The 21,104-nt window shown below is 37.1% G+C and overlaps 4 protein-coding genes and 1 long non-coding RNA gene across 6 annotated transcripts in view; 3 read left to right on the forward strand and 2 right to left on the reverse strand.

Annotated features, from left to right (window-relative positions):
• The first annotated feature begins 3,026 nt into the window (after positions 1 to 3,026).
• LOC119084174 (10 kDa heat shock protein, mitochondrial-like) lies at positions 3,027 to 4,015 on the forward strand. Its single transcript, XM_037194033.1, has 3 exons — positions 3,027 to 3,210; positions 3,472 to 3,633; positions 3,696 to 4,015. The coding sequence occupies exons 1-3, from the start codon at positions 3,208 to 3,210 to the stop codon at positions 3,837 to 3,839; spliced, it is 309 nt and encodes a 102-aa protein (XP_037049928.1). The 5' UTR covers positions 3,027 to 3,207; the 3' UTR covers positions 3,840 to 4,015.
• Positions 4,016 to 5,352: 1,337 nt separating this feature from the next.
• On the reverse strand, positions 5,353 to 6,156 carry LOC119084173 (39S ribosomal protein L20, mitochondrial). Its single transcript, XM_037194032.1, has 4 exons — positions 5,963 to 6,156; positions 5,793 to 5,903; positions 5,634 to 5,731; positions 5,353 to 5,572 (listed from the first exon to the last, which is right to left on the reverse strand). Exons 1-4 carry the CDS (start codon positions 6,047 to 6,049, stop codon positions 5,419 to 5,421), a joined length of 450 nt encoding a protein of 149 aa, XP_037049927.1. The 5' UTR covers positions 6,050 to 6,156; the 3' UTR covers positions 5,353 to 5,418.
• Positions 6,157 to 6,414: 258 nt separating this feature from the next.
• Positions 6,415 to 14,014, forward strand: LOC119084171. Of its 2 annotated transcripts, none has more exons than XM_037194029.1 (7): positions 6,415 to 6,872; positions 11,991 to 12,119; positions 12,175 to 12,256; positions 12,331 to 12,565; positions 12,627 to 12,693; positions 12,787 to 13,797; positions 13,860 to 14,014. In XM_037194029.1, exons 1-7 carry the CDS (start codon positions 6,612 to 6,614, stop codon positions 13,971 to 13,973), a joined length of 1,899 nt encoding a protein of 632 aa, XP_037049924.1. In that variant the 5' UTR covers positions 6,415 to 6,611; the 3' UTR covers positions 13,974 to 14,014. The 2 variants fall into 2 exon arrangements, with proteins under 2 accessions (XP_037049924.1, XP_037049925.1); XM_037194030.1 differs by lacking the exon at positions 6,415 to 6,872 and adding an exon at positions 11,713 to 11,905.
• Positions 14,015 to 14,213: 199 nt separating this feature from the next.
• On the reverse strand, positions 14,214 to 15,277 carry LOC119084172 (NADH dehydrogenase [ubiquinone] iron-sulfur protein 4, mitochondrial). The gene is made up of 4 exons (XM_037194031.1): positions 15,132 to 15,277; positions 14,779 to 14,938; positions 14,546 to 14,721; positions 14,214 to 14,485 (listed from the first exon to the last, which is right to left on the reverse strand). The coding sequence occupies exons 1-4, from the start codon at positions 15,176 to 15,178 to the stop codon at positions 14,305 to 14,307; spliced, it is 564 nt and encodes a 187-aa protein (XP_037049926.1). The 5' UTR covers positions 15,179 to 15,277; the 3' UTR covers positions 14,214 to 14,304.
• A 1,419-nt stretch (positions 15,278 to 16,696) lies between these two features.
• LOC119084170 overlaps positions 16,697 to 21,104 on the forward strand; it is a 30,320-nt gene continuing 25,912 nt past the window's right edge. The window contains exon 1 of the long non-coding RNA XR_005089017.1: positions 16,697 to 16,707. This is a non-coding gene — a long non-coding RNA (uncharacterized LOC119084170). The remainder of the gene's footprint in view (positions 16,708 to 21,104) is intronic.

Raw genomic sequence — 21,104 nt, forward strand, 5'->3', positions numbered from 1 at the left:
ATTTTATTCTGACTTCGTGCAGAGGCATCATTAGAAAATTTGGCCGCCACTGCCTGTCTTCGTGATCGACTCAGGATTCTTAACCCGGTCCTTTAAGGACCTAGATTTTCTTAACATTAGGCACTGACCTGTTCTTTTAGAACTTTGCAACGTCATGCGTTGCCTTCTCTTCTGATTATATTCGCAACATCTGCTATATGTGACCTCCATGATTCAGGGAGACATTATAGTGATTCCTCAGCGAAGCTACTAAAACCCAAAATAGACGAATTTTCGAAATCCGTCTATTTCTAGTGATTCTTTAGCTGAAAGCTACTAAAATCCAAAATAGACGAACTTTCGAAATGCGTCTATTTCTAGTGATTCTTTAGCTGAAAGCTACTAAAATCCAAAATAGACGAATTTTCGAAATCCGTCTATTTCTAGTGATTCTTTAGCTGAAAGCTACTAAAATCCAAAATAGACGAATTTTCGAAATCCGTCTATTTCTAGTGATTCTTTAGCTGAAAGCTACTAAAATCCAAAATAGACGAACTTTCGAAATGCGTCTATTTCTAGTGATTCTTTAGCTGAAAGCTACTAAAATCCAAAATAGACGAATTTTCGAAATCCGTCTATTTCTAGTGATTCTTTAGCTGAAGTGAAAGCTACTAAAATCCAAAATAGACGAATTTTCGAAATCCGTCTATTTCTAGTGATTCTTTAACTGAAAGCTACTAAAATCCAAAATAGACGAACTTTCGAAATGCGTCTATTTCTAGTGACCGTGACCGTGACCGTGACATATCAAGAGCTGGTGCCTGTGCACATAACCAGTAGAGTTTGAACGTTGAACCGCTGACAGTGGGACTTATCCACTTGGATCCCCCTTTTTACTCCCCGGTTCATAGTAAGCGTGCATTGTATATTAAACAAATCACGTTTACCGTGAACAGCGCTGGATCGCTACTCGAGGTATGTTGAAACTTAATCTAACAACAATCACCGTCGCTCGACAAAGTGATCGGACTAACTACACGGCAGTGGGGAGATGAACCGACTACCTGAGCTCGAAAAATATTGAGGTATAATACAATACAATGTGACACAATATAATGCCACAAGGAGAAATCAATTACCTGATAACGAATTAGTTGTTCGAATCTCACCTGTTATAACTTTACAATTACCTGTCTTATGGAGACTCTCAATAATCTCACCATTGTCCATTCCGTTTGTTCCGTTCAGTCTTTAGATAATATTGTTTCATTAAGTGGCCTAATTCCACATTTCATAATCACTCTTTTGTTCTTCGCACCCATCGAAACAGAGTTCTCCAGGAAGTCATTAGGTCAAGGTACATACGATGGAGATAATATTAAATTAGATGCGTATATCTTCATATCTTCCGCTGAGTGAACGAAGGTTTAGAAAGCGGTTGACGAGTCAAGAGTTGAAGGATGAAAGCGAAGACTAAGACAACGAACGTAATCCTGTATAGAAAAGCGGACGAAAGTCGGTTACTGTCAACCGGCGTTCTTTTCGGTCCCAGAGAATTTCTCCTTCTACGAAAGGTAACGCAAAGACGCTTTCGGTCCTAGAGAAATCGGCTCTAGAGATTTCCTTCTTTTAAGAAAGGTAACGCAAAGGCCCGACCCTAGAGAATTTCTACTTAGTCCTAGCGAACTAATTACCTCACGAAATGCAACTCAAAGCAAAAATCTCACACAAGAAACGACACAGGGATTTCAACCAAGTGGTCGACTAAGGCCCGCTAAAACAATCATTAAAAATTTCGAAGCAAAATTCTTCGCTATTTGCCACTTCCAAGGCACACGTGGACTCAACAGAAGATTCACCCTTTTACGTAACACTTCCACTCCTTTGCGTAACTTTCAGTGCATCAGTCTGCACATTCCACTGATCAGGGTCACACGAGTCAGCGGTTAGCAAGTTTTTTCAACTTTCGTTGACTTGACAGACGTCGACAACAACTGACTGAAACTCGAAGCGCGCAACATTACGGAAAGAAAAAACTCTAGAGAAATCACAAACAATTGCAAACTGTTTGCACTTGCGCACGAATGTACAGCGTAAACAAGACTAAGGCTCCTAATCGTACCGGATTATCCGTGAAGGATCTGATTGACAAAGCTGGTAAAACAGCACATCCAAACTAAAAGCGTAAATGCTCCTTATAAGAAATGACAAAGAAAAATTGTGAGAAACGATGCATTCAAAGAATGGCAATTGGAAAGCATCAACAACTCACACATCAAGTTACATCGCATACGTACCGAAACCGTTAACATATACAAACCGTATCTGCTCCAACTGGAGTCAGAGTTTTCTCAGAACCGTGCTGCACTGGGTCCCGATCGTATCAGTTCAGTATCATATATATGCGGTACAAACCGTATTTGCAACATAATGATACCATAATCAGAGCCTGCGTTCATCATTGAGTTTTACTGTTTGACTTCTTGCAATTTCCCTCAAATTCATGAATTCCATTGAACAGCTTGTTGAGCAGAAAATGCTGGTATCCGTCCCGTTTCACCGCCCATGAGCCTACGTCTCCGTCCGTCGTAAATTTCATTCGGGAAACAGCAATCGCTCGCGAAAACAATCGGACACAACCGTAAACAACCGTAAACAACTTTGAAATAAAACAAACCACAAAAACCAAGAAATACCTTGAAAAATTTAGAAAAATTCGACGAGCAAAAATTTTCACGTCCAGCCATTTTCACAGCGCCTACTAGGCCTAAATGCGTCTATTTCTAGTGATTCTTTAGCTGAAAGCTACTAAAATCCAAAATAGACGAATTTTCGAAATCCGTCTATTTCTAGTGATTCTTTAGCTGAGTTGTGCTAACTTTACCCATATTTTCACGCTACATGCTACATAAATTAACATTGATCTTCATCATAAAATTCACTTGAAATATTTTTTTTTTGAAATAGTAGAAAAGTGACCGAATCCATCTCTTATCAGCAAAAATCTTGTACTTTTTTTCATTTTCAGAAAAAGTATCTGTTCCAATTTCTCGGCCATTCCGGCCATTCATAAAACCGATCGCAAGTGAAGTGCACCGCACATAAAGAATATCTCACCGAAAATAAAATAAGTAAAAGCCGGTTTTTGTCTCTCAGCACAGTCAATATCCAAGTGACATTGTCTCATTAAACTACTAAGAAAAGCACTAAAGAAACCGATATTTTACAATGGTACGTGAAATTATGCAATTTCGGTGATTTAGTTGTAATATGCCCTTGCTCATGTTGTTCATGGAACATTCGAGATGAAGATGAAATCGATGATAAGGTGTAGCTGTGAACAATGGACTCTGTTTCACCAATTTTTACTTCATTAGTGACATAATCGACCCATAGTATGGGAAAAGCACCACAATTTTCCTCAATATTTTCTCGATCTATATTGAAATGTGAGGTTATGTTAATGACTGAAAAATATGATTTCAATTGCAGGCATCTCTAGCAAAGAAATTCATTCCGTTGTTGGATCGTGTCCTAGTTTTACGGTCGGAAGCAATCACTAAAACTGCCAGTGGACTTGTTATCCCCGAAAAGGCACAGGCTAAGGTTCTGCAAGCAACCGTTGTGGCTGTCGGACCGGGACTCCGAAATCAGGTTCAGTCTATTCAATCCGAATCAAATAGTAGTTTTTTTAATCATTTCCATTGTTTTGTCAGGATGGTAAACACGTCGCACTCGCAGTGAAGGCTGGCGATACTGTTCTATTGCCTGAATACGGCGGTACCAAGGTGGAGCTGGACGATCAAAAAGAATACCATTTGTTCCGAGAGGGTGATATACTGGCCAAAATTCAGCAATAATTTAGTTTAGTGTTCGGAGGAGTATTCCAGTGATTTTGCATTTAGCTTGCATCAGGTTACGCAAACAAAAATTATGAAAAACACACAAAAAAAAATGTAATTTGGTTGACAAAAATCGTTCATTTAGCGTTGTCGAATTACAACATTAGAATAGACAAAGATTTATTTGTACAAAATGCCAGTGTTTCATCTAAACGGAATACTACGTGAGACTCTGCGGAAATATCTCTATTTTCCTGAACTGAGGATTGTACACGGGTTCACGGGGACGATGAATGAAACTTAGTGAGTGCGATTCTAAGACAAATTCTGACGGAAGGGCTTTTAAGACTTATCTGCTACTTCAATAGAATCGACGGTATTTTAGACTTGTGCCATTCCGTGTTCACAAAAAATGTGTGGATTGTCACATGCTTGACACCGTTCCTTCCACCCTCTTGCGTGACATATTCTTTGAATCGCCACTACGGAACAACGTACAGGAGCACAATGTGTACAATGCATTAGAACCTGACATGACATATTTCCTCTTGGCTGCCAAGAGCTGGAATTACGATAGAGTAATGTAAGTCAGGCAGCAGCAGTGGAGGCAAATACATTCAAAGAAGGACCTAATAATATTTTCTCTGTTTTATCGGACCCGTTAATCCCGTTAAATCGTTTGTATGGGTCAGCTGAAAAGCAGCTGAAGCAAATTCATGCTGAAATTTCACTGCCTCCTGACTGTATCTTGAAATTCGTTGAAAATCCTCATAAAAAATCCTTTAAATCAACGCACTTCAAGAACAGGCACGAGAACAGAAATAAATAAGAGGCCTTCACGACACATTAGTCTAAAATTTAGTTTTTTAAGTTGGTAAAGGCCACTGCGTTACGGACGCTCCACACAAAATAGGAGGCCAAATGACCGTTAAAAAAATCTGTGCCTGTTTTTGGAGTACGTTGTCTAAATGCAAGAAAATCATGGGAAAATCATTGACAATCAAGGTAAAAATCGTGTAAAAATGCTTGAAATCCTTTGAAATTGACAAAAAAAAAATCCTTTCGAATCCTAGAATTCAATTTCATTTTAATTTCAATTTCATTTCAATTTCAATTTCATTTATTTCTTCTTACATTAAACACACAGCGTAGCTCCAGTATGCGTTACAATTCTAAGGAGCTAAGGAACTCTTTTAGAGATTTTAGAGCTCTCGAAATACACGACCATCTGTCTCTCAAAGGCCCACTTAAAAGAGTTCAATAACCTGAGAAATTTCAGAGGAAATAGATAAAATCGTCCTGTCTATCTAATCCGAACAGACTGCGTTTTCACCTGGTACTGTGAGTCCCCAAACTTTCGATCGGATACAGTTCAGAAGACCTCCTGGTATACTAGTTAAATCGTCAGTCATGGTTTACGGTAGCAACTGAAGATTTAGGATTAGATTGGATTGGTACAGAAGGACAAGGAATGCCGTCTACGACAGTATCTGTATGGTGGATGGTGGAAGTACAATAAAACATTGGATGGGCACTATACATAACAGCGAGAAAACTCATTGTATTCACTAATTGATCATCACTACAACACGCTTGACTATAATCTTTCCGCGACTCCTGCCACGAGTTTGTTATCAGTTTGTCTCTCGTTAATTCCCTCGATTCCATCATTAACCGCACGCTGTCGACAGGTGTTGACAATTGCTTCAAATGTTTTCGGTTCCCAGATTGCCAAATCGGCCAGTGCTTTGCTGTTGAGTTAGAGAAACATAATCAGCGAAATTCGATCAATGCAAGCTCATCCAATTTTACCGATTTAGCATGATGTCATTTCGACTTAAGCTATGCCGTAACGTATCAGGTGTAATACCAAATTGGGTTAACGCACCCTCTATTCGTGTGTCCCAAAGCTGTAACAAAATGAGTCGGATAAACTTCATTTCAATTCAGTGAAATTTCCCCCGAACTGACCTCCTGCATGTCGTCTTTTTTCAATTGCCGTCCTTTAGTGGCATAAGCTAGGGCTCTGTGTACGTTTCTGATTGCAACGGAATAACAGTTTCTCCGGCGACCAATGAAATGCTATTAAACACTAGTCGGTCAAAATTGGTAATTATTTTACTAAATTTTGAAGTATTTACGGCGGCTATTTTGAAAATCTTCCGTTTTCTCCAGAATTCGTCAGGTCCTCTAGATCGTACAAATGTGGCTAATGTTGTAAAGACCATGGTGAGTCTTTGCTTTGATTATATCAATAAAAGAAATTGTGCTGTGACTACTCCAAATTGAGGCACGGTAGGTTTTTTAACCTCACACCGCATACATAAATGTCAAAGTGAAGAGACATCACGCGGACGTAACTTCAATCAATGTTTCTAGGATATGATGGAGAGATTTTCATCAGAGAAACGGACGGTAAGATGGATCACCTGATTTTTTCTGACACTGTTCAGATCTACATAAAGTTGATCAGATTATTTGATGCAACATAATGAAATGATGAATATGAATTTATCTGTAAGACCAGTTTGAGCTTGAGCCTACAAAATATACGTAAGAGAGATACCATATACTAACATTCAAAAGAGTTCCATATGTCTCCCACGTCATGTGTTTCCATCTATTGTTTTAGTCTCGAATTAACTTGACGTTTGATGTCTGAACATTCTGTTCTTTTAAAATATAAATATTTTGTCCACCAATTTTTCACTAAATCAACGAATAATTTGTCCAATTTGAATCGGAATTCTATTTGAAACGGTCAATTGTGTTGTGTACGTGTTATCGATAATGGAAAGTGGTGAAATTTACCAAGATTTCCTAAGGGAATATCAATTGTTATTGGAAAATGAGAAGCGACGGTTGAATTTCGTATCAGAGAAATCCAACAATGTAACGGATGAAGTAGCTGGACCCACTTCAGTAGAAGACAAAACCAGAAAGAATATTGTGGAGGACAAAAAATCGACTGAAATAGAGAAATCTGTTGTAAAAGAGCAACAGATTACGCATGAAGATCCTAAGGACGTTGCATGTGACAATCACAAACGGGTAAATTGAGTACTTCATGTTCTTAAGTCAATTTTGTTTACATTTTGATGTAAAAAAGGTGTACCGGTGGGAGTGTGTTAAAAGAGCGGCACAATGGAGAAAAAAGAAAATTATTCAACTAGTCTCGAAGGTTGATAATGTCAAAATTTGTATGTAAAGGTTCGGTCAACTAGAATCAAGCCAGTTCATTTAACTGAGCTCGATGGGGTCACACTCTTGATGATATTCTCTCTTTAACACTCTATACTCTCAAAATGAAATTTCAGGCCACTAGTCAAATCGGCGCTCCTGCATGGTTAACTTTACTCTGTCGTGCTAGCATGTTAGATTCACATTAATCGTATCAGTGCCAGATTTGTCTAAAGTTCACACAGATTTTGAAAATTTTTCTTGCAAATTTTTGCAAACATATCAATGAATCTAATCAAACTAGGAATGACCCGAAAGTACTTGAACTCAGCTTTCCAACGTTCCCACTCTCACCTGGAACGATCATTTATAGCGACCAAAAAATGATGTTAAAAAACACCTTTTTTCGATCTTCAGACACCTACCACCTAGCAACCAGGTGTGGCTCGAGACTGTGTGAGGCCTGTTTTGGGGTCTACTGCAGGCCTCTCACTCTAATTCCGGACTCCTTATTAAGGAATTAAGGAGGTTTCAGCTCAAAAATAAGGAGAAATAAGGAAATTGTTAATTGAAATTAAGGAAAAATAAGGAGAAAAATACAAATTTTTCAACTTAAAATTTTTGCTATTTTACAAATTTAACGAATTTGTCATGAACTGTAACAATACTCTCTCTAGCAACCAAACTCTCAGCTCTCTGTGACAAATTCACACCTTACTTCTTTGTATTCTACAAACACTATTCTACATTTTGACTGACTACGCTGTAATCTAAATGTAAATTCCAAAGGCGACTGGATTCTTTCACCACCTTAAGAGGTTCCGAGCGTACGCTGAAATTGTAGCATACGTTTGTGCGTTTCGAAATTTTTGATCGCTGATATCTTTTTACGAGAGCCCTTATTGAAAAATGTACGACCATATGTCAGCTTTGAATAAAAAATAAAATTGTCTGTGAAAGTTTCATGTGCTTTAAGAAAACTGTACCGGTGCCCCAAATTTGCATCTAAGGTACACTTTTCTCAAAGCACATGGAACTTTCACAGACAATTTTATTTTTTATTCAAAGCTGACATATTTTTACTCGAAAATGTGGTCGTACATTTTTTAAAAGGGGCTCTCGTAAAAAGATATCAGCGATCAAAAATTTCGAAACGCAGAAATGTAGGCTACAATTTCAGCGTACGCTCGGAAGCTCTTAAAAAAACAGTTTGTTTGCTAGAGATGGTATTGACTGTAAGTGTCTGTTCGAAAAGTACAAAATAGGTTTTTCATGTTTTTTGAAGTGTACCGAGTTTACTCGACTTCGAGCAACGAAAATTGATATTTATCGAACCAAATAGGGCGTGTATGGTATCGTTCGAAAGTTTAGTAGTCTATAGACTAAAGATTGCAATCAATATTTGCACATATCAATTTGATTAGCAGAGGCTTTAGGTTCGAACTGTTTCACGAATTTTTTTTATATATTTTGTCCGACACCTTCTGATGGGATCTTTACTGAATACGATCAGCGGATTTTTATCAAAGAAATCCTGCTGAAAGCTTACTTGAGTCACTTATTGTAATGGAAAACTCAGTAGGCACTATGCTACTAAGCTTGCAATAGAACAAACAGTCATGGGGTTTTATTTCCATATGATGCGATTGTCCACTTTTTTATTATGGGTAAGTTTCACAGAAATCTTTTATTGCAAGCCTCCAATTTCGATTGAAGATCGACCTTATTTTCGAATATAAGTTCCTATGGTTAATCGGTACTAACCGGTGATCATAACCAACATTTGTGTCTCTTGTGTCTCTTGCTTCAATTATATCGAAAAAAAATTGCAACCCCTTTTTGAGGGAATGCCATTTACTTTGGCTTGGCCTCTATAAGTCCGAAAATAAGAAATTTGTGTTCTTTGTGTTCAATAATAAAAGTAATTTTAAAATCAATGTTTGCCGCGCAGCGATTTTTTTTTATTAATTTTGGATTTTCTGTCAGTAAAATTTGCGAAAAATAAGGAAAATAAGGATTTTTTACCAAAATAAGGAGGAATAAGGAGGTTTTCATAAAAATAAGGAAAATCAAGGAAATAAGGAGGTGTGAGAGGCCTGGTCTACTGGCAAAGACCTTTCAAACCATTAAACCATCAAATTCCACTTCACTTATTTACATAACGTGTAGCGACCTGTTGAAACCACCATAGTTGTGATTTCTTCTTTCCATTTTTTTGTGTTGAGATAAAAGTTACGCAAAGTCAAAAAACGATTGTGTGTGCATGCAGTAAAATTTCACTCATGATTTCTACTGGATGTGTGTACAAGTCATCTTAAATGTACCTCAGTTCATTCAGTTTGTTCAAATATATCGTCAAATCGTTAACTGGACGTACACTACAAATATTTACATCATTACATGAATTACGAATGTTGAAGTTAAACAACTTGATTATACACTGTTCTCTTCACCCAGTCCGAGGTTCACATATCGTAAAGACTATTATGCTAATCAATAATTGATATAAATTAATCCTGAACTTGTCGTTAAAGTGTATCATTCATGATATTGACATTGAGTGGTCATCACTACATCACAATATTTTGTAATGCATAAACTTTCATTGATGAGTTGACAAAGGAAAATTTTGTAGGAAAATGCTAGGGTGTGTTCCGAAATAGTTAAAATAAAAGGAAGATCCACGCACTTTCAATAATCAGTTGAAATTTTAGGAATTAATGACACTTTTCGCGGTGCAAAGAACACAAAGGGCAAACGTAGCTTTGCATAATTACGGCAGAGAGGGACAGATAGTTATAAATTTCGTTGACAAAGTATTTTCAAAAAGACACTCCTCTGAGGATTTTCGAGAATTTTCAAGGATTTATGATTTTCCTATGAATTTTCAAAGGATTTGTTTTCATTGTCAAGGATTTTCTTCTTTTTATTGGATTTATAAGAGTCTTTTAAAGGATTTTTTATGATTTTGCGGATTTTCTATGGTTTCTTTTATGGATTATAACCAATGAATTCAAGGATTTTCTTTCTTACAATTTTGAACAATTTTTTAAGGATTTTTTTTTGACTGACAAAGGTTTTTCTGTGAATACTCCCTTGTACTCCGGTGGCAGTCTTGATCCACCGTAAAGATTTTTTTGGTCAGAGTCGTATCTCTTTCAGCGTGGGCCCGCGCCGGAAAATTGAAACAGAAATATATTCATACGCGAGCGAAGCGAGCGATTTTCTTTTAAATTTCTTCAATTCTTTTCATGGCTTGCAATTTTAAGCCAAAAATCGCGTTTAGGGCGTAAACACCTAATTATGTTGAGCTCAGAATAAATCCCTTAAATCCAAACGTTTAGGGAGAGAGAGACAACGTTTTAGTAGTTATTGTGAACCTTTATTTTGTGACCATGTCACTTTTATCGTTCAGACGGTTTTTACTCTTACAAATTTTAAGAGAAAATACAGCTGGTTTTCATTGGCTACTCACTTTAAATTTTTCTGCATCTATGAAATTTACCAGCGGAGCCTGAAGCCTCCATTGGGTATAGAAGTAAGAATGCGAGCAAAGCGTAAATTCCATCTATCATTTGAACAAAACGCATTTTACTGATTGTCCATGTGGCATAAACTAACAAAATTAGTTGGTTGGATAAGAGTGATGTCAGAGATAGCTGAATCAATACGCAACTAACCGTTAACTAACAATCTGTGATTTGGTGCGATCTTCGGTTAATGAGTACAGAAATCGAGATTTCTCGAATTTCTTTTCGTTCGGCTGAGTCTCATGCCAGGTCCTATTGTCATTTGTTAGTTTAACATCTAGAAACCAGTTCAATAAAAGGCGGGCAGTCTCGACCATAAAACCATTCGAAGCAGTCTCTATTCTTTTCGTAATATTTTTTAGTTCTTACTCCTTTAAAATGTGAACCACTTTCTCCCTCACTTTGGGATCTTTGAATTGCACACACCCTAATCACTTGTGACACACTAATAATAACTCATTAGGATATGATATATCACAAACATTATAGCGTGTCTATTTCTATCGATTTTCGTTCATTCGTGATAATGACAGGATAATATATCTTTTACCCCATCATGTGTTTTGGTGGTAAATTCTGACCGACATATACCGTTAGTAGAGCAAATGTGTTTATTGTCTATGCGGCAAGGCAATAGACTATACGATATAGGTATAATACCGTTTATGTGTGTATACCATCTGAAAGGGTTATTCATACAGGGTACACGTTTAGTGTATACCTTGCGGATAAATCTTATTTGACAGTAAAGTTAATCGTGCTGTTACTTTTATGTTGGTTACGATCCCGTTACTAGGGAATAGGGGGATGCAGGCTACGGCAGGCATGATCTTTTGTTAACTGAATAGTTCAAAATAATAATTTTTCCGAAATTTTACTTCTTTTGTTCCATTTACACTAGAAAACAAATTCCAAAAATCGATTCCGAATTCTCACTCTTGTACCTGGTGCTACTACATCAAATTCCATTAATCAATTGTCTTCCTATCAAAATTCTCTTCTGTGCTAATTGCACATTTAGAAATCGATAAACTTCCATTTGAGGCATCGATTAATTCTCAGTTTTACAAAACAATTTAGTGCGTCCATACATATAGTACAAGCTGTATCTACACTGCTACAGGTGTATATACTACTAAAAGGTGACATAAAATGTTGTTTTTTATGGGTTTATGTTAGTTCTCCGTTGAGTTTTGACCAGAGCTGTTACTAGCAGCGTTTTGTTTCAATGTCGCACTTAATTTATCGTCGTAATGAAAGTTGAATGTTGAGCAATTGGGTACAATATTGAATGAAGTTAACGGTCAGACGTTGCGTGCTGATATGACGAAATAAAATTTCCATTAAAACGCATTCTCCTTAATTAATATTTGTGTAAGCCATTGAGTCAAAATACAACGCTTGTCGTTTCGGTTGGCATTTTGACGGGATTTCACATTCAATCAATTGCTATTTTCAGACTAAAATGATGGAACAATGGATCACAGATTCATTCTACACATCGTTCCCCAGCTTTAACCAGCAGGAACGGAATGCCAATCAGTTGGCTGACGATCGTCGTGAGGATTATAAAAAGTATTTATCTGAGGTGAGTGAGTTTGTTCGAAATGAGTTTATGTAAATCACAAAGGAATTCCACTTAGGTATCAAATAAAAAATTGCTTGATGCAGCTAGAGGTGGCCGAAGAAGGACCGACGAATATTCCGATTCGGAATCCACGTTATGTAAGTACAATCGGTTCGATGTTCATACGTTTTCGATTTGACCATAGCTCATCCACTAAAAATACGCTCCACAGCAAAACCACCACAAACGGCTCGTGATAGATTACTCTTTGATTTGAAGCACACCGAACTTACGCATAACTTCCACAGTCCCGATGCTATTGACGATAGGAATCAAAAAGTAGCCATGGACAGAGCTCGCAGAAAAGTTGAATTGCAGCAAGAGTTAATGAAACAAATCGAAGAGAAGAAATTACAAATCGAAAAAATTCGTGCCAAAGAGAAGGAAGATGAGGAGATGTTGCAACGGTTAGTGGAGGTTTGAGTTTTTTTTTTTTTTGGTTTGCACCAGCAACAATTTGTGTTACAGAAGACTGGAAAATCAAATGAAAGCTTTACATATGGCTGACGAGTTAAAGAAAGCAAATAAGGAAAAGGTAACCTTGAGTTCTTCTACTTTTCCGAGTGACTTCAATTTCAATCGGTTCCCAATTCCATGACCACTTACACTTTAACAATAACGCCTTCAGATGCTGACTTCAGACCCCATAAATCGAACGTATAGAACCACAAATACTGTACCTAGAAGAGACATTGACACTCACATCGACGAGATCAAGGCTGTGAATGGTTCATCGGCACCGGAGAATCCACGTAGAAACGATGTGAACCAAAACAGCGACCGACAAATTTATAAGTTCTTCAGCAACTCAGCACCGCACAATGACGGTCATTTAAACTATTACAACCAACCAGTCGGATTCAACAACATGACAATCACAAATCCATATTTGCATCACATTTCGACAGCCGCCCATAATCCAACGCAACATTGTAATCGCTGCAGACGCGCCGTGCCAATTTTATGCAGTTCATGCTGTCCCAATGACCTGAATCCATCGTGTTTCTGTTGCTATCAGTGCAATCTCCTGCAGAATATGGACGCGTGCAATAACTGTCGACGTGAGTGGATAACATCGTGGAGCCATCACGGCGGTGTGGAACGTGGCCGCTACAACGTTCATCACCATCGGGACAATCATCGACCTCAGATTCTTGAGATTACCTACCAGGATCACAGTTCACAGACAAATGGTTCGACGACATCACCACCATTCAAAGGTGACAATATTGTGATACGCTCTGAATCGCCCGACACAAGTGGTAACTTATCGAACCACAAAACGCACAACAATAATCATCAAACATTGACGCATTCGGACAAAATGGTTGGAATAGGTACGTCGATTCTACCGAATATTCCGGAATCAGTATCGCTATCCAGGGAAGATGAGTTGTTGGAACTCAAGCGTCGAAATGACATTTTAATTGCTAAATTTGCTCAACACTATGGTTCGCTGCGGAATCGCAGGTCCATTCCCAAGGAAACGACGACGACTTCCTCCCGGCATAGAGACGACTCATTTCCATTGCCACTAATGCGTGAAGAACATTTAACAACAACATCGTTCCGACGATCTGATGCGGAAGCGAAACGTCAGAACAGCCAGGCTGTTAGGAAATTGGAATGCAAGTGGGAGGTTCGTTATTACGTTGCGTTTTGTATCGAGTTTCTAAAGAACGACTTTTCTGTTGGTTTCAGATACCTGTTGTACAGAGACAAGTAATTACCAACAATTCAGGGACGGTTTTAACACAAGTTGGTGCGATTGCTAAACAATTGCAGTTGGAAAAGTTGAATTTTGGCGATGAATGATTTTGTACTACGTGCTGTGAATACATTTGTTACGAAACCGATCATTAATTTGAATTATAACGAAGGTGACATGAATCGATACCCGGAACCAACTGTGATACTCAGTAGTCATTCGCCTTTGGCGAGGTGCCAAAAATCATTCAAGGACTTTCTTAGTCTCCCCAAAATAAATTCAAATGAAAACTGACGACGTTCGCAACGACTTAACGTTCGGTCAAACGGAAGTATCAAAAATCAAAATTGAATTACCTACTAAGCGGAGCAGCAGTTCACGGTTTTATATTTCAATTTCCAATTGAATTTACATCTTTGATTTACACATTCAACGGATTCACTTGGTTGATACTCGGGTCCGTCTGTTCCACGAGAAATTGACGCCGTAATTCTTATTGCGCTTCTTCAGCGGCTTCTCTTCACCATCAATGTACCACGACCAGCCATTCTTTTCGCAATGGACGATTGCCTCTTCTTTACTATTAAATTGTACCTTCATGTTGGACAGGGGATCACCGCTGAAAATTTAGATTCGAATCATTTCCAGCAGTTGAGATTCGAATCATCTGAAAACTTACGTCGAACTCCATCCCATCAACGGATTCTCCCATCGTTCGCGCGTATCAAATTCCATTTCCCAATTGTTCAAATTATTCGTTCCGCTTTGCATGGCATTTTTCGCTGGAATATAAATGCGGACGCGTCGTGTACGAACATGTTCGAGGGGAACTCCGCTGATCGCCGAAATATCTCTCTGAGATCAAAAATGAAATTGTTATTCGTGCGACGCGAGTATTGAAACCGACATTACCTCCACTGGAATTGTGACCAGACCGGAAAGCTTTGCCTTTTGCTGGTACTCTTTCGGGGAAACGACGACTTCGGCATCAACAATCGGTGCCTCTTTGTGTGACGTAGCTTTTGATATATCGTCGACATATTTGGCCGATGTCGTGGAAAAGGCAGCTTTCCTGAAATTAGACTCGATTTTCATTGTGGGAACGAAAATTGTATATCAAGTTCAAATGTATGGTGCTGAGCACCTAAATGTTATGTCATAATGTTTTGGTTGGAACTTAACCATAAGCTTTCGAGAATACTGGATGACAATCCGTTGAATCAGTAAAAAGCTAGGTTGTCAGTTTACCGTATCCAAATACTTACCATTGCAAATTGCCTGTTCTGACGATCGTACGCAGTAACGAAGACATTTTCCGTCTAATTTAATCCTGGCAAATCGAAAATATTTTTGACAGCTCGATTCTGTGTTTTTCTTCTGTTGACATTCACTTCTTCATCGTCGAGAAGGTCAGAGACATCTGCCAGCAATTTAAAATGAGAACAGCGCTGCCGATATTTTTTCATCTTCTACGTTACCCGAGTCAGTCGGCTGTTTATTGTTGATTAGAAACGTCGAAAATGTTGCTGACCCTACAACACAAGGACGCGAAAAACACCTAATTCGAAATTGACTTTAAATTGTTTTTCATGTTTTGGGAAAACAACGAAGGTTTTTCTGAAGCCTTTTAGTTTCTTCTCCACTTGTCACTTTCGAGAAATTGCGTAAAATCCGATGAAATCAATTGGTCTGTCCCAAGGTTATCTTACCTGTCGAAACGTCATCCAAACCAAAAATTATTGTTTATAGGATGTTCACAAAAAAGTTGAGGTTAATGGCTCAGTGGGTGCTCTCAAGGTTCTGAAAGAACAGGTTGAGACACTTACGAAGGCGGGTGAAACACAAATATTACACACCGCCTTCGTGATCAACTCGAAAGTGTCTTAACACACCGCCTTCGTGATCAACTCGAAAGTGTCTTAACCTGTTCTTTTAGAACCTTGGGTGCTCTCGCTTGTTTTCACAGTATGATGAAACAGACCTATTGTGCACGCAAATAACTATTTTTTGTTGACACAGAAGAAATTTTAGGCAAACTTTGCTTTAGGTAGTGTGCATCGATATAATTTAGGGTAGATGCCAATCGAAGAACGAAGAACGAAAATTCGGAAATTTAGTGTTCTTCCAAGGCCCTTAAAAATGTCAATCGTCATCCACAGAGAAGCCAACACAATCTCACTTTGAAGTTTCAACGAACTAATTTGTCGATGACGGTCGATTGTTTTTTTGGCCTGTCAAAATTCGTTTTTACCGTACGATGGAAGACACAATGACACAAGATTTCAATACACAACATACGGTGAAGGGACATGAAAAAGTACATTAAAAAGGAGAGGGACATTAAGATTTTCAAATATTTGTATGGCTTTATTCCGCACGCTTTCTTAGAACATAAGTTACGTTACACATACACTCTTTATGCAGAAACGTTGTTTGTTTATCTACCCTACCTTTATCGATGGTTATGTGAAGCTATAGTTTTACTGTCAACAAGACTGGAAATGTTGCACTTCTGCCGAGTCTGTGTACTTAGTTCAATAACGCAATAAAAGTGCCAAATGGAAAGCGTGACGCAACGTTAATTTCCCAAATATTAATTTACCAGTTGGCGATTCTCATATTTTCGTAACTCTAAGAATTAGTAACTTGACAGTTGCATGTATAAAATCTCGTCAGAACTGTCAAGTTACGAATGTTAACGAGAATTGGTACCCAGGAAGCGTTAAATTACAAAACCTAATAGGTTTGTTCCAAGGCCATATGAATTGTCAAATTTCATCCATATAACCATAACCTCAATAATACCTCTGTGTAAATCGCGTAGGCGACGTTGGTCGATTTGTATGAAATATCACGTAAGCGACGTTGCTATGGATGAAGTTGTCGTTGTTCGGGTTGTCAAAGTTCGTGTTTACAGTTACTTGGAACAAACCTATTCAAACATGAGAACAAAAGAATAGTAGGTTACAGTGCACCCTGCGAAAATGATTCATTACATGGGGGAACAATTTTGAGATACGAGCAACTCACAAGTGTGTGTTTAAGCGCCAAGGTTTGAAAACTGTTATTTTGACAAGGGTAGAGTTTGCATATCCGAGCCGAAGGCGAGGTATGTAACTACCCGCGTCAAAATAACAGTTTTCAAATCGAGGCGCTTAAACATACACGCGTGAGTTGCGAGTTTCAAAATTGTTCCACCATGTAATGAATCATTGCAGCAGGGTGCACTGTATTCTATTTTATTGCTTGCCCATGCGAAAATTGATTCTTACATATCAATTTCTATAAATAGCAACAAAAGCTGATTTAAATACAACTATCTCCGTAGACAAAATCAACCAAACAAATAGAAATTTTTTCGGCACTATAAAACCAGTACACAGCCGAAAACGGCTCATACTTCTTCATAAAAATATCCCGAAAATATTGGTATTGGTACAGCAATATTGGTACTGCTGTACCAATACCAATATTTTCCGTACCGAAAGTGATCGAAGTGATCACACCATAGCAGGTGCCATATTGTCATTGAATTGTTATTCCGTTCCATGATAATACATTCTAAGCAATGATTTTGTTGTTTTTGTTATTTAGACGAAAAATTTTGCAGTGAAGTGAAATGAATTGTATCTAAAATTAATCAATGTGTGAAGTGTTTTCGAATTGAAGTGAAAAATACGCAACTAAAAGTGCTCGCCATGTGTGTTCATAACAAACATTGAAATTATTGCTAGAACAAATATGGCTGACGCTTTCAGTTTTGTGATTTTTCTTTTTAAGAATTGAAATTCTTTTGCCACACTGAACTCTCGCCACTGCAAAATAATTGTCCAAAAACACAAAACATCAATAATTATTCCCGTTTTCATGTTAGAGAGCATAAAATATTTCAGATGACGCATTCACCTTCATATGGCTGCACCCCACGAAAACTGATTTTACATGAATGACTCGAGCAACCCGCGAAAATAGAGATTTCCTGACGAAAGTGTCACGCAAATATCCCTCATGTAATCGACAATTTTCGCAGGGGCCAAATTGATATGTAAGAATCAATTTTCGCATGGGGCAAGCAATAAAATCTTGAATTAGGTCTGCTTTGCGTTGCGATGTGTTAACTAGTGAGTTGAAATGTATTTTTCGGGGTAGATGCTATTGGAACTCGTGTCAATTAGACTCTTGGGTAAATTCCCTTCGATTTTTCGGTGCATTTGTTCACCAACTCTTTTATTTAAAATTCAAATTTTCGGGCGCACTTACATTTTAATTGATTGATTGTCCTTAAGGAAAATATTTCTCACTTAAGTATAGAGATATTGACATGGTTTATTTAAGAAAGGACATGGGAGTGATGAAACTTGTTTGTCGAAAAAGCCTAAGTTTCGAATTTATTCCTTCTATATATTCACGTATCCATTTAATTAGATGAATGAACTTACAATGAACACTCAACTGCTGTTACAATTTGACTATAGATGGCGCTGATGGTTACGCGTTTGTTGAAAAAGTCAAGTGTCAAAAACTGTAAACATTTTCTGCGCTTGGAACCTTTTTTTTAGATTGCAAAAAAGTGAAAGATTATCGTATTCGTAACTATAATTTTGCCAAAAGATGAAACCGTAACGAAAACCACGCGATACTGTATTTGAAGTGAGAACAAGTGCTGTTGATTGATACCGATCTGATTATGAATTAGCATATGGAAAGTTTTTTTTTCATCTTTCGACAACAATAAAAAAGGCAATTAAACACAAGCGCGTTTTACCTATACATTTGTTTCAAATGAGAAATCAAAAAATTGTATTTTTTTAAATATTTGCTCTGAGTCTCGTTCAAAACAATGGCTATGATTGTCTGTGTAATTGTTACATCATAAGTTTTATTATCGCGCTTCGCATTTCATTCAGAAATGCTAATGTTCTTCTTAGTGGTTGGAGAATGAGCTGTTTATTTTCATTTATCAATTGTTCTGGCTGGTTAATCTAATTAACTTGAAAACTGTGCTAATTTCAACCAAAGGTAAGTTGTTGGCTGAGCTTTTATATTGAATTAGTTCCCTTAAAGTTGTTGAATGTAAAACGTGAAAAAAATAATTTTGTTAAACAAGTGCTGTATGAGTTATACAGAAACGTTCGTTTTACGGACCACTGGTTGATGGCTGTTATTAAATTACCAATAACCGCAGCCCTGTGGCGCTATGGGCTAAAGTGTTTTAAACGAGTTAAGTCTATATAATATACCTAGGGTACGGGCACCAGTATTCGGCCACCACCCAGCTATCGGCCACTTCAGACTTTACGAATTAATAAAACAATTAAATCAATTAATAAATTAATTAAAATTATTTTCTCCAGCAAATGTATCGCATTAAGATTATTTGTGTATAGTTATCGGTCCCAATAATTATTTTAAAGTTTCTTAATTGCTGTTGCAAAGTATTCATGCCACCAAACAGAACAAAAGTAAACGCTTTTATTAAGCAATCAAAGAATTGTAGTGCACTACTTGAGGAAGTATTTTTCGCATAAAATTTAGTTTTTCTGTGCGGCTATGTGTTTAAATCAATTAATTAAGGATTATTTCATTGATTAATGATAGATTTTGATCATTTTTCACCAATAAATCCGTTAAATCCACGTAATTTGTTTGTGGCCGAAAATAGGGTACATGTTTTCTCTACAAAAACTAGTTATCGGCCACATTTTATTTCACATTTAATTCACTTTGGATTCATTGTTTTTGCGGTTTTTACTCGATATTTAATTAGTTTTGAACCTCAAATATCACTAAACATCAACGGATACTCGAAAAAAGTAAAATTCGCTGAATTATTAGCCATCCAAGGTGATGTAAAAATTGTAAACAAATTCACGATACATCCAACGTGTTTCCTTATGTTTCATTATGTATTGTGTGTGTTCGTGTATGAAAAAACGGCTCATCATTTCATTGCAAAAACGTTTCGATAAACTAGTTAAATCAATGCTATTTGGTGATTTTCATCATTAATATTAGGTAATTAGTCACAAGAAAGTGTTTTAACTGTGAAAATAATTATTTTATCAATGAAAATTAATAACATTAGACGCTTGACAGATGTGGCCGATAACTAGATCCGAATAGCCGAACACTGAAAATTGTGGCCGATAACTAGAGAATTTGTGTTTTTCGACTTTGAGATTTAATTAAAAATATTAAATAATTTATTAAATATCCGTAATTATCATTAAAAAAACTTAATTAAATGCTAAATCCAATTAAAATTCAAGAGACAGATATTTGTTTTAAAGATATTTGTAATAAAATCAGTAAAGCCAACAACAATTCTTATTCGGCCGAATACTGGTGTCGGTACCCTACCTACCCGTTTCAGAATACACTTCATCACTTGTAGAAAAGTTTACTCAAAATACTTATACAGCACACTGAATTATATTAAGGTAATATGCTGCCATGAATCAGTTAATTTAGATTTTGGCATATATATATGCTACGCTGCATAATAGTAGAATCCGATTTCTATATATACCTCATAGCCCAAGATTATAAAGTCACGCTTCGTTATCGCTGTACGTGTTTAGTCCAAAACCAAACAATAAAAGTTTTTTAATTCTTCAAATGGATTATTGTTGCAACAAAATAATCTAAACCCATGACTTTCCTGTCTCCAGTTTCCGCAAAGTTTCAAAACAAGAGCTGTTATCGGTTTGTATTATTTGCGAAACTTGCGAAAGAGATTAGGATTAACTGCTGAACTATACTATACTGAACAAACAGCGAAATTTGGTTGATTTTACAGTCATCGGCGGGTTAAATGTTTGCTTTCCGGTAGTCAATCAAATAAGGCTCGCGCTATCCTGATCTTGATGTGCAATTGAGTGGGTACATTTAATTTGACAGTTCCTTTAACTGGGTCTTACGCCGAAAATGAATGTCGGTATCTAAATTTGGCAATTGAGTTTGTGCTTTCAATTTTTTTTTTCAAAATGAATGTCGGTAACCAATCTTTTAAGAAAGTTTGACACCACATTAACTCTAGCAACCACCGACCAATTTCAATTCTTAATCGTGTGGGCCAAATTTAAGATGATCAATATTAACCTGTTACAAACGGCAAGCATATGACCAATATTATTATCGGGTCTATTACTTCCATCGGTCAAAGTTAGGGCTCGGAACAGATCAGATCAATCTGATTTTTTTTCAGATTGAACTGAAATTTTTCAGATCTTAATCTG

Source organism: Bradysia coprophila, unplaced genomic scaffold, assembly GCF_014529535.1.
Source record: "Bradysia coprophila strain Holo2 unplaced genomic scaffold, BU_Bcop_v1 contig_732, whole genome shotgun sequence".
Lineage (NCBI taxonomy): Eukaryota > Metazoa > Arthropoda > Insecta > Diptera > Sciaridae > Bradysia > Bradysia coprophila.

What these genes read in the sequence shown, in the direction of transcription:
- LOC119084171 (XM_037194029.1), top strand. Translation starts at nt 6,612, where the DNA reads ATGGAAAGTGGTGAAATTTACCAAGATTTCCTAAGGGAATATCAATTG. An exon ending in CATGTGACAATCACAAACGG is followed by an intron (nt 6,873 to 11,990) that starts GTAAATTGAGTA and finishes TGCTATTTTCAG; the next exon opens with ACTAAAATGATGGAACAATG. An exon ending in ATAAAAAGTATTTATCTGAG is followed by an intron (nt 12,120 to 12,174) that starts GTGAGTGAGTTT and finishes AATTCCACTTAG; the next exon opens with GTATCAAATAAAAAATTGCT.
- LOC119084172 (XM_037194031.1), bottom strand. Translation starts at nt 15,178, where the DNA reads ATGTCTTCGTTACTGCGTACGATCGTCAGAACAGGCAATTTGCAATG. An exon ending in TGGTCACAATTCCAGTGGAG is followed by an intron (nt 14,722 to 14,778) that starts GTAATGTCGGTT and finishes TTTTGATCTCAG; the next exon opens with AGAGATATTTCGGCGATCAG. An exon ending in TTGATGGGATGGAGTTCGAC is followed by an intron (nt 14,486 to 14,545) that starts GTAAGTTTTCAG and finishes CTAAATTTTCAG; the next exon opens with CGGTGATCCCCTGTCCAACA.
- LOC119084174 (XM_037194033.1), top strand. An exon ending in GACCGGGACTCCGAAATCAG is followed by an intron (nt 3,634 to 3,695) that starts GTTCAGTCTATT and finishes TTGTTTTGTCAG; the next exon opens with GATGGTAAACACGTCGCACT.
- LOC119084173 (XM_037194032.1), bottom strand. Translation starts at nt 6,049, where the DNA reads ATGGTCTTTACAACATTAGCCACATTTGTACGATCTAGAGGACCTGAC. An exon ending in AAAAAGACGACATGCAGGAG is followed by an intron (nt 5,732 to 5,792) that starts GTCAGTTCGGGG and finishes ATTTTGTTACAG; the next exon opens with CTTTGGGACACACGAATAGA. An exon ending in AATGACATCATGCTAAATCG is followed by an intron (nt 5,573 to 5,633) that starts GTAAAATTGGAT and finishes CTAACTCAACAG; the next exon opens with CAAAGCACTGGCCGATTTGG.